The sequence below is a fragment of the Paramisgurnus dabryanus genome, chromosome 17 (assembly GCF_030506205.2).
Source record: "Paramisgurnus dabryanus chromosome 17, PD_genome_1.1, whole genome shotgun sequence".
NCBI classification, from domain to species: Eukaryota; Metazoa; Chordata; class Actinopteri; order Cypriniformes; family Cobitidae; genus Paramisgurnus; species Paramisgurnus dabryanus.
This window is the reverse complement of record NC_133353.1, coordinates 27482830-27495341: the sequence shown is the minus strand read 5'-3', so window position 1 is coordinate 27495341 and position 12512 is coordinate 27482830. Positions and strand designations below refer to the sequence as shown.

The 12512-nt window shown below is 39.3% G+C and overlaps 1 protein-coding gene across 1 annotated transcript in view; it reads left to right on the top strand.

Moving 5' to 3' along the window:
- Positions 1-12512, top strand: part of pals1a (protein associated with LIN7 1, MAGUK p55 family member a) — a 42654-nt gene that overhangs the window by 21742 nt on the left and 8400 nt on the right. The window contains exons 3-5 of the mRNA XM_065288457.2: positions 567-1098; positions 2563-2771; positions 11988-12065. Of these exons, the coding sequence (XP_065144529.1) occupies positions 633-1098; positions 2563-2771; positions 11988-12065 (753 nt within the window). The 5' untranslated portion in view covers positions 567-632. The remainder of the gene's footprint in view (positions 1-566; positions 1099-2562; positions 2772-11987; positions 12066-12512) is intronic.

Genomic DNA, 12512 nt, shown 5'->3' with positions numbered 1-12512 from the left:
CACTTACAAATTATAAACTTTCCCTATTTAAATTTGCGTATTAATCCGCGAATCACATGCGAGCCGAACCGTGGGTCGTGATCCGTACGGATCACGGATCAACTGCGATCCGTTGCACCACTAACCGGCACATCCCACACGTGAGACCCCTTTCACCCTCGCTTCAAAAGGAAGGTTCACACAGTAAAAACTGAGAATTGTGATAGATCAATCACAACATTTATAGTAAAAGGGCTGCATGCATTTTCTGTTGTTGAGTCCCCATCCTTTAGGTAGGGATTACGTTACAAGGGAAAATGTTAAATAATTTTGAGGTAGCCTATCCATGTTTGTTTAAAAGTTTTTTTAGCTCCTAAAAAATTTTTATATGTACAAATGTTATTCCAAAAAATAAATATTTTTGATACTTAAAGGCTTGATTTGACTGTTATTGTTTGTTATTTAATCTCTATGGAATCGAAACCAAGAAACTTTAGAAATCACAATCAATGAGCGGAATCGATTTTGGTCGATTTGTGGTCAAGGCTCAGCTATCCTCCTCTAACCTCTGTTCTCTTCTCTTCCAGGTGTGGCTCCCTTTCTGGAGCCGCTACTGACCTCAGCCACGCTGTCATGGCACCAGCCCTCACACAATGCAGAAAGCATCCCTGCTAACCATCAACCCCCACACGCACACGTACCCACGCATTCACCACACACCACCACTCACACACACAGCCATGATGACCACCTCCTACATGAACGGTTACGTGACTGAATCAGACAGTGGGGGAGGTAGCGGCGGGGCTATGGATGCCCAGGAGGAAGTGGTGCTGAAGCACAGGGAGATGGCAGTGGACTGCCCTGGAGACCTGGGTGCCCGCACCCTGCCCGTCAGACGCAGCGCTCAGCTGGAGAGAATTCGCCAGCAGCATGAGGACCGCAGGAGACGGGAGGAGGAGGGACGCAAGGAGCTCGACCTCAACTCGTCCATCCGCATCAAAAAGCTCTCCCAGAATCCAAAAGTGGGAATCGATAACCCCACCTTTGAGCAAATGGAGGGCTCCGGAGGCTCCATGGGAGGCCTGCAGAGCCTCACCGCACCACCTGCTCTACTAGGTGGGTGTCATAAACTGCTAATTAGCATTGTTTCGGAAGATTGGGGTGATAAATTTGTCCCTCCCCTAACATCTGTTTACTGAAAAGCAGCCTGCAGTGGATTAGCCAGAGTTACGGCCTAATGATTAGTGCACAACGCATTGACCTGTAGTGATCATGTGGGTGACTTTCCTGTTAACTTAACGTTGTCTCTGCACCTCTTAACAGATGCATTTGTGTCTTTTAGCAGTTTTTATGTACTTTTAGTGAATTGTTGTTGCAAATACTTTTTGCCCGCCGCATCAGCCATTAAGAAACCCATATCAGTCAACCACTACTTAAAGGTCAAATGACATGGGCTTGAAGATGATGCATTGGAACTGAAGGGCACTTGACTGCTAAAATCAGCGTGCATGAGTGAAGCCATTCTTAGAGAATGCAAAGCAAGACTGCTCAAGGCCATGTAACTGATGACTAAGAGCGTTCAAGAGCCAGAGACAGATAGGTCTTGAAAATAAATGAGCACCAAATTCCACTTAAATGCCCCATTATTTCATATCTAGTTTGGACCGATTTCTTTCAGTTTTGCAGCTCAACTGTTTCTGCTTTCTGATGTCGTTTCCACTTTTCTTTGGTTCCTCTCTGCATGAAACCTTATTCTTGAGTTTGATCCATGAGGTTTGGATAGACACACACACACGCATTCAGTCCCTAAAGTGAATTCTTGATTTTGAATGGACCTCACATTAGGGGAAGTCCAGCGTGCAAAGCATAGTTACTGTGCGGATGAGAGAGGCACTCTGCATGGCTCCTCAAAGTCATGGCCGAGGGATGCGTGTTAGTGAAATTCCTCAGGGAGGGAGGAGAGGACCCTCGGAGGGGGAGGTTAATTAAAAAGCCTTTTATGAAACATTCTGACCCAGAATGCAGCGCAAGCTGATTTTTTTTCTTTTCTTTGTTTCTTTTGCATTTTGTTAGCCTGTTTATCGCTCTGAACTAAGTTGGACTTCCCAAACATTTACGTGGATTTGAACCTTTGCGTCAACAAGCATGCTTGAAAAACATGTATTAAGGTCAACGCAGAGGGAACATTAAGGATATTTGATTTGCCCACGAATAACTCTGATTAGCCACCCACTTAGGTATTACACATCTTGCAAAGGAAAACACACCCCCATGTCTCACTGCCATTATGTCTCAACGTTTCCTCATTGTGAACTTAGACACTAGAGAGAAGATTTACAGCATAGCTGTAGTTCATTCCTTAAGAAAAGTGGTAGAATAGCCACATGCAGTCTGGAAAAAGTATAGTAAAAAGTTTAATGGGGGAGTGTTTTTTGCCTGTGGCAACGTCATCAGTTTTCCAGGTGAGTGATTTGGAGGTATGTACCGTTGTTTCTTTTAAGTTATTGTTCTTTTTTGATGTAGGATTTTCAGAGCTTTGACAAGCATGCATATGAATTGTGTTAATTTGTCTTGTTTCAGACCTGGAGGAGCTGTTGATGTCCTTGAAGCAGGTGCAGCATTGTTTGAATGACTCTCAGAGTCAGGAGGACGTGGAGCTGGTTCTCCAACTGGTCCAGAAGCCTGACTTCCAGAAAGCCTTCAACATCCACAACGCTGTGGCCCACTATATGAACCGGCCCAGCCCTCCCTTCCCCTTGATGGACCATGCGCAGACCCTCACGCAAGAGGTGAGCTGAGTTTGGGGCTGTTTACACTTGGTATTAAGATGTGTTTTCATCGATCGGATCACAAGTGGACAAGAGAGACACATTACGTTTACACCTGGTATTTAAATCCGTCTCTTTTGTTCACTTTCGACCGCATCTGTCCTGAATACTGTGAGGGGGTGGTCTGTGAGACGGTGGGCAAGTCTTTCTGCTGTCATTCAAACCCGAGCGGGAGTAATTATGAGTTTATATGGACGCAAACTAATATTATGTCGGAGTCCACTGCTTGTTTAGCAAGTAAACATGGTGCACAGTGTTTTGTACATGTGTATGTCAGAGCTTTCTCTGAATTTCCAGCGCAATTGATGAAATAGGATCGCGCAACTTTCACACGCTTTCAAAACGAAACTACGGAGATCCTCCGCTTTAGTTTTATCAATGAAAGGCTAAAAATAGCGCTGTTCACCGTATGTTCACGCCAGAAGTCAAAAAAAGACGTAAAACTTGTGTTTAATACCTCAGATTAGATAAATGGGCGGAGAGAAGGCGGTCGTGTGTGGCTGTTCGAACACATTCAACCACATATGCGTTCCACAACTCCAAAGCGATCCGATCGAAAGTGGTTTCGACTACCTCTGAATGTGGTTGAAAGTGGTCGAAAGTGGACGAGCTCAAAACGTTTTGAACACCGTTTACACCTGGCATTAAAGTCGTCCACTTGTGATCCGATCGACGAAAACGCATGTTAATGCCAAGTGTAAACAGCCTCTTTGTTACTTGCATGAATAGATTCAGAAGGTCGAGCACTTCAGAATATTATGTGTTTTAAGGTGTAAATTTGTGCATGTATAATATGAAAAATAGGAAATTGACACAGTGTCAGCCTGTAATAGGTCCAGATTTGTGACAGAGGCCGAGGTTTTATATCAATGCATTGTCACGCATTTGATCAGACTAGTACAAACTAAACATGCAAACTAATGAAGATAGAGTGTTTTTCTTTTTAAATGGTGACAAGACTAGGTTCTTGAGAAACAAACAAAAGAGCTCTGACAAGGCTTATTTGCATTTTCTTCTGAATTCCTCAATCTACTCATGGCTGGATGCAGCATTCCAGAGACATAATGTCAGCATATGTGCAAATAGCCTGAAAAGAAGAAGCCCCTGAAGTGTTTTGTGAACTAGTTGATGTCAAGGACCTCATGCATATAACAGGTGTGAGAACGTCCTGTTTGCTGCTCCAGGGTTGCATGGCAACAAGTGCTTAATTGTAACTTGTGGCGCTTTTCCATTGCATAGGACCCCACGGTTTAGTTTAGTTTGGGTCGGGTCAGCTTACTTTTGGGAGCTTTTCCATTGGGTGCAGTACGTAGTACCCGATACTTTTTTTCGTACCACCTCGGTTGGGGTTCCAAGCGACCCGAGCTGATACCAAACGTGACGCGAAAACACTGTAGATCACTGATTGGTCTGAGAGAATCGTCACGTCATCGCTATAATGTAAATATTAGCTTTAGCTTACTGCTAGCTTGCGCTGTCTCAAGCAAACATGTTGTTATCTGTGTTCTGCTATAAGTTTCCAAACACCTTTTTAGTGATGAAAAACATCCGCATGTTGAGAATCCGGGACATCATAACAGTTTTTTCGAGACTTGCAGTTTGTGGCGGCACATTCGCGACGTGCACATCCGCATTATATATGCTTAAATGCAACTTGAATGAGGCTCAGCGGAGCGCCGTCGACTGACGCCACGGGTCGGGTGTTTGAACAGAAACTGTCATGTGAGACAGAGGTAGTGATAAACGCGATGTGCAAACATCTATTTGTGGTGGACAATTTTAATTTTGTGGCAGACTGAGAAATAAATGAATGTATGGGAATGTACAACAACGCTCTCACGTGTATGATGTCACAGCAGTAGGCAGCGTAAATATAACGACACGCCTATAATCCCTCCCACTCCGAAGTGATACTAAACTCGATGGAAAAGCTAACCACGCCAAAGTGAGGTGAGCTGACCCGACCCAAACTAAACTAAACCGTGGGGTACTATGCAATGGAAAAGCGCCATTAGATGCCTTGACACCTTTGCTTCATTTTCAACTGTTAGTCTGTACCTCATGGAGTGTTTTTTTTTTTTTTGTTGAAATAAAGATGCTTTAAAACTGGAGGTCATCATTGGAGATTGACCTACCATCGAGAAATGGTTCAAAAAGGGTTTGGATTGACCAAATTAATACATTTTATTTTTTGGTGTGATATTTCAGGCCACCTATTTCTCTTTAATTGTTCAGGTAATAGTGACATTTTTACATGTCATTTTATTACAAAAGTCTATTTTTGAGGACACCAAAGCACCAAAGGTGACCGCTATGGTTGCTGTGATAGTTCTGTTATGTTAATCAGTCGTTGTATGATACGCCGGTTGGTGGTTGTGATATTTGTCCCGCCCCTCCTCCACTGTGATTGGACAGCCGGGTGAGAAGTGACATGACGAGCTGAGCTTTTCACCCCAAGTTGAATATTTTTATATTGCTCAAAGCTGAGCACGGAAAAAACGCCAAGCGGCTTTCAATGTGAAAAAACCGGCAGGTGCTGGCTTTTTTGAAAAACGCCACGCTGCCATTAGAAGCAATTGAAAACGTACACCGGCCGCTGGCGTAAAAGCTTTGGTGTGCACTCCCCCTTAGTTTCAGCGTATATAGTCTAATGAGCCATCATTATTGTGCCCTTGAGCAAGGATCTTATCTCCAGGGGACTCCAAAGGGATTCTCCTTGTAATAGGTTCATGGAGCCATTCTGCCATATGAAAGTCAAGTTTCACCTGCCCTATTTATATGATCAGATTAAATATATTTCTTCTTTTAGCAACAGGTACAATGTGAGAGATAAAATGACAAACTTTATCAAATGTTTCAGTTATTCATTTTTGATGTTACTATATATATTGAATCAATAACAATGAAATCCTGTATTATCCGGTGATCAACAACATTTTGGCTGCTGGCAAGTTACCGTTTGCTAAGTGGCTTTAAGATCACAAAAGATGTGTAGTGACACAATAAAAACAAAATGTGAATTGTTTGCATGAATCAGTCAACACTCAACTTGGGTACATACCTTTAACAAGGGCTGCGATTACACTGCAAGCCCTAAAAAAAACTTTTGATGCATTATTCTAAGCACAACCCATCCCAGCATTAGTTAGCATTTTAATATGTTAAGTAATTTTGTAACTAAATATTGGATGTGAATCTAAAAAAACCCTCAAAGCTGGTGAAATGAATGAAGGGTGTAAGTATTTCCACTAATGAATCTGATATTTAGTGAAACGGCTTTTAGATCGACTCATTGTTGTGTGCAATGCTAATGAGAAGCTCATGGTTAATAAACTCGTTGTTGTTGTTGTATTGAGTTTCTTCAAGTGCTGGACAATAACAAACAGTGAGCCGCTCTGTCTTCTGTGTTCATTAAAACCAAGATCCGCTGACCTGTATTCTGCCCACACAGTAAAACCCGGTGTACAGCGTATACATGCACGGTTGAATGCACAGCCTGGCATAGTATAATTTATTTGACTCGTACGTGTAGACAGACGTTCCACGCATGTGCATTGAGACAAAATGCAATGCATCTCCTGGGCTATATACTATGGAAGCATATGGGTAGCATAATTCAATTTAGAATGTAATATGCAATATGACAATGCAATATGTAAAATGGCAATGCATTTCTGTATTTAAGTTTACATTTTCCATGCTTGTATGTGCAACGCTTGGTGCAAAATAAAAATGAAAATGTAATACTTTAATTTACATTTTCCATTTTCTACAGCCCTGTTTTAAATACATATTTTAATGCTTTAGAAGTTGCAAAATTAAAATGGAAATGTATTACCCCAACTGATATAATGTGTTTCACATGGTCAAGCAAAAACTGTAGCAAAATTATAATTTAAATGTAATTCTCCCTAAATGCATTTACATTTACAGGTGGGAAACTTGGGATTGCATTTTCATTTACATAGAGCGCAACGGATGTAGCAAAATTAAATTGGAAATGTATTAGCTGGATTGATTAGATGTGCTTTACATGGTCAAGCAAAAACTGTAGCAAAATGACCATTTAAATGTAATTTTCCCTGAATGCATTTACATTTACAGGTGGGAAACTTGGGATTGCATTTTCATTTACATAGAGCGCAACGGATGTAGCAAAATTAAATTGGAAATGTATTAGCTGGATTGATTAGATGTGCTTTACATGGTCAAGCAAAAACTGTAGCAAAATGACCATTTAAATGTAATTTTCCCTGAATGCATTTACATTTACAGGTGGGAAACTTGGGATTGCATTTTCATTTACATAGAGCGCAACGGATGTAGCAAAATTAAATTGGAAATGTATTAGCTGGATTGATTAGATGTGCTTTACATGGTCAAGCAAAAACTGTAGCAAAATGACCATTTAAATGTAATTTTCCCTGAATGCATTTACATTTACAGGTGGGAAACTTGGGATTGCATTTTCATTTACATAGAGCGCAACGGATGTAGCAAAATTCAATTGAAAATGCATTCCGAGTTGACCACGCCCCCGCACCCGTGAATCACTGCGTCAAGGCGGGCCAACAACTCCCGTCCCATTGCCTGGCCTCTCACGTGGGAAACATGGCGGCCGCAGGGCTGATTGAGAGTGTTATATTCGCTGACCGATTAAGTGAAGCATAAACAGAGAGATATTAGTGTTTATGGAGATTATTACTGTCTGTAGGTGACAGAACAACAGCGTTGTTTGATCCTCTCACCGAATTGTCTGCATTATCAGACGCTAGTTCACCCCGCACTGTCCTGTGGCTGTCTTTGCATGCAAGTAGCCTACGGATGTTTCTACCGCGAACATTTCATCACAGTTCAAATAAACACTGACTGTTACATATATATGAATGTATTTTTACGTTGAAAACATTGTACATTTTTTAAAATGATTTTAAAATAAAGATAATGGCGTTAAAACCTCACACGGTGCGAATGATAAAAGGTTTATAAGCTATAACAGACTACTTCTTTATTTAGTTTGACATGTTATTGTGAAGAAGAATAAACATTACCTGTTCCGATGAAAGTCTTTAACAATTATGCAATAATAGATTATTATCTAACAAGATAACCATGGTTTTACTACAGTAAGGTTTAAGTTTTTTTAAAGCTCTTGTGTGGTTGGTTTTCAAAACCATCTTGTTGTAACCATGATTTTGGCTTTAACTATAGTCAAACTATGATAAATTTTCGAAAGGGTCTAAGACGGCGTCATTGCTTGTTTTACTGTTTGCATCTCCAGCAATTCGGTTCATAACCAGAGCACCGCATATAATAATCTAAGTTTCGTTTCATTCTCAGTCTCGGTTAGCTCTTCTGTTTTATCGGTAAAAAGAGGCTAATTTCTCATGATGCGCACGTCTAAATAACACGCGAGCAAGTGAAATCAGAAAACCTAGCAGCGGTGTTAAATCTCGAAATAGGTTACTGCGACCTGAATGGCCAAAACAATCAGAAATACATACAAAATAATTTTCAGGTATACTACTTCTTTACATAAAATAAAACAAATGAAGTGATAGCGCATTAAATGACCATTCTATATTACAATACCTTAACCCTGCAGTGACACGTTAAAAAAATTTTGAATAGATTTTTTTCTTTTCGAATAAGTATTGCAGATCGACTAGTCTTGCACACCCGGACATTAGCATATTGACCCGATCAGACCAAACGTACATTTAACTTTCTGTACTTTTATACACTTTCATCCTAGCAGAAGCGTAATGAATGGAAGGCTATACTGACCTGTGGCTAGGGTCCGCTTATCTTATTCACTACTTTTAATGTTCCATTTATTTATATCCACAAAAGTTATTAACAAAACATAGATTAAAATGAAATTCGTTTTAAAGAAGCAAACAAAACGTATGAAGAAAAATTACGTTTAAAATGGCCTATTCTGTATTTCGCAATAAGCTAATTAAATTTAAACAAATATTACAACAATATTTAAACACAACAATAGCCTACTCAAACATAAATATATAAAACAGACATCCATCAGGATCCATGTTAAAAACAATCTGGTAGCGTAAATAATCTGTGATTTCCCTCTGATTGTTTAGACCTTAGACATGCCTCGCTCGCATCATGACAGATTAGTTAAATTATACTGAAGTTTTACTGATACAAGAGACAGACATGGAGAATATGAAACGAAATGGAGATCGACAATTTTTACATGCGGTGTTCTGGTTAGAACCGGATTGCTGGTGGAGATGGTCGTTTAACGGCAAACAGTAAAACAATGACTCTGTCTTAGACCCTTACGAAAATGAACCTTAAAGTTTTACCTTAAAGCAACAACAACAACAAAACTTGTTTACTACAGATTTTCTGAAACCATAGTTAAGCCTTAATGTAGTAAAATGGTTATTCTTGTTAAATGATGATCCATTATTGCATTATTGTGAAAGAACAGAATTTTACCAGAACAGATAATGGTTCTTCTTCTTCACAAAACATGTCAAACGTTTCACTTTTCATGTCAAAAGAAGTTCAGTCTGTCTACCTTTTTTCACTCCGTGCTGTTTTCTGTATTTTAAAATTATAAAAAAAGATTTGAACAATGTTTTCAACGTAAAAATACATACACTACATATGTAACAGTTAGGGTTTATTTGAACTGTGATGGTCAAAAAAAAAAAACCTAGGGTAATACAAACCGTAATCAATCTGCCAAAAATATTTATTATGTTTATTATATTTATTGCCATATGAGATGTTTATTGCCGTTGAATACTCTCGTCTATAATATGGAAATCATATTTACATAGTAGGAAATATAAAGAAGTATATCGCAAAGTTACACTGCTAATTTTTATTTATGATATATGTGGAGATAAATAAACCTTTGCTAATCTGTTGATTTCGTCCATTCATGTCCTGACCACCAGGCTAGAGATTTTAAACATCATTAATCCACACTTACTAGTCTATCAAATAATATCTAAAGTATATTGTTTTGTGAAAAAAAGGATGATCTGTTATAATGTTTTTGCGCTTTTCCGCAGGGGGTGTCAATCACGCGATCATTTTATAGGCAAAAGCAGCGGTCAGCAGCTGCAGCGAACTGCAAACAGAGTGTGAAAGCAGACACGTAATAATCTTCATAAACACTAATATTTCTCTGTTTATGCTTCACTTAATCGGTCAGCGAATATAACACTCTCAATCAGCCCTGCTGCCGAAATGTTTCCCACGTGAGAGGCCAGGCAATGGGAGTTGTTGGCCCGCCTTGACGCAGTAGCCGTTTCTCAATGTCAAGGAAGGATCCTCGGAAGCTAGAATTTCGAGGATGCTACGTCATCGACGTCCGTCGAAGGACTGTTCCAATGTCGAGGATCCTTGAAATTTCAGCCAAGGACTGAGTCCTTCGTTCGAGAAATATCCCATATACAGGAAAGGATGCAAATTTGTATCCTTCGCGCTCTTCACGCGCTGAAATCACCCACAATCCTATGCGCGCAGCACCGAAAGCACACCTTTCAATCACGCAATGACGTAATGACGTGCACTTGCTAGCCTGTTCCATTTAACGTGTTCTCCGAATGCTTAAAAGGATCCTCGCCTAGCCTCTGAAGGAAGTGACTTGTAAGGACTAGTCCTGCCAAGGAAGTATCCTTGACATTGAGAAACGGCTAGTGATTCACGGGGCGGGGGCGTGGTCAACACGGAATGCATTTTCAATTGAATTTTGCTACATCCGTTGCGCTCTATGTAAATGAAAATGCAATCCCAAGTTTCCCACCCGTAAATGTAAATGCATTCAGGGAAAATTACATTTAAATGATCATTTTGCTACAGTTTTTGCTTGACCATGTAAAGCACATCTAATCAATCCAGCTAATACATTTCCAATTTAATTTTGCTACATCCGTTGCGCTCTATGTAAATGAAAATGCAATCCCAAGTTTCCCACCTGTAAATGTAAATGCATTTAGGGAGAATTACATTTAAATTATAATTTTGCTACAGTTTTTGCTTGACCATGTGAAACACATTATATCAGTTCGGGTAATACATTTCCATTTTAATTTTGCAACTTCTAAAGCATTAAAATATGTATTTAAAACAGGGCTGTAGAAAATGGAAAATGTAAATTAAAGTATTACATTTTCATTTTTATTTTGCACCAAGCATTGCACATACAAAGCATGGAAAATGTAAACTTAAATACAGAAATGCATTGCCATTTTACATATTGCATTGTCATATTGCATATTACATTCTAAATTGAATTATGCTACCCATATGCTTCCATAATATACTACATTCTCTTGTAGGTGTATGCACAACCTACACAACCAATGTTAATCTGGTGTACTGTCAAATCCTGCTCTGTGCGTACTGTACTCTTTTAATGACAAAATTGCATAATGTAAATCATAAAAATGGACCATACGCCTATGTGCCTATGTGGACATTTATTGTGGGACTTCCATCTATAAAACGACACATGGTTCAAGCGAGGAACCTTATTGGGGTTATAATGTTTCCAGCCGCGCTGAAAATATAAGGTTGACTGAAAAACTGAATTTTTGTAGGGCATGGTGCTAGTAATGCCAAAATCATGAGTTACATTTCCTGTACTGATAAAAAATGTTTGCTAAATGAATGCGGGTTTATCAATAATGCATCAATCAGGAACATTTATCAAGCAAATTAATGTAGTTCATTTTGATATCCTGTTATGTTAATTATTTGTAAAATTACTACTTCAGTTCAATATTTGTCCTCAACACAGTTGGTTGTTTACTTGAGCACATTTAAGATTTTTTAAAAGTTGATTACACTAGGGCAGTGGTTCTCAAACTTTCGGCCCACCTTATGTGCACGGGTCTATCTCTTCCCGCCCCCCAAAGAAAAAGCATGACATAAAACATTCTAAAACTTAAAATTTTAATTAAACAAAACATTTAAAATTATACAAAGCATTGCTGTTGGTTAGTAGCCATATTTCTGAGGTTTTATTAAACAGAATTTATGATAAATAAATGTATTTTATAAAACTGGGGACCCCTGGCACCATCTCACGCCCCCAATTTTGAGAACCACTACAGTAGGGGTATCGTAGCATTGGTGGTGCAGTATTGGTATGTTGATCTGATTTGGGATGATTCACTGTCCTCACAGGTCCAGGCCATGCTACACAACAGTTCACAGAAGGAGGGACTGGAGCTAAACAGCTTGCTTACAACTCCTCACATGCAGGTCTGTTTCCATCACACGCACAAGGTGCATGAGGTGCAAATAGGTTGCCAATTAATAATCTTAAAGGGATAATCCGGCCAAAAATGATATTAAACCCATGATTTACTCACCCCCAAGCTGTCCGAAATGCATATGTCCATAATTTTTAAGACAAACACATTTTCAGTTATTTTTGAAAATTTTTCGATCTCTCAGTTAATCAAATGTAAAGTTAGGGGGTCCACGTCCTTCAAGTCCAAAAAATGTGCATCTATCCTTCACAAAATACATCCAAACGGCTCCACGATGATAAAACAAGGCATTCTGAGGGTAATCTGTGCAGTTTTATTGTAGAAATATCCACATTTAAAACTTTATTTTATTTATTTTCTAAAATAACTGAAATGTGTTTGTCTGAAAAATGATGTACATATGCATCTCGGACAGCTTTGGGGTGAGTAAACCGTG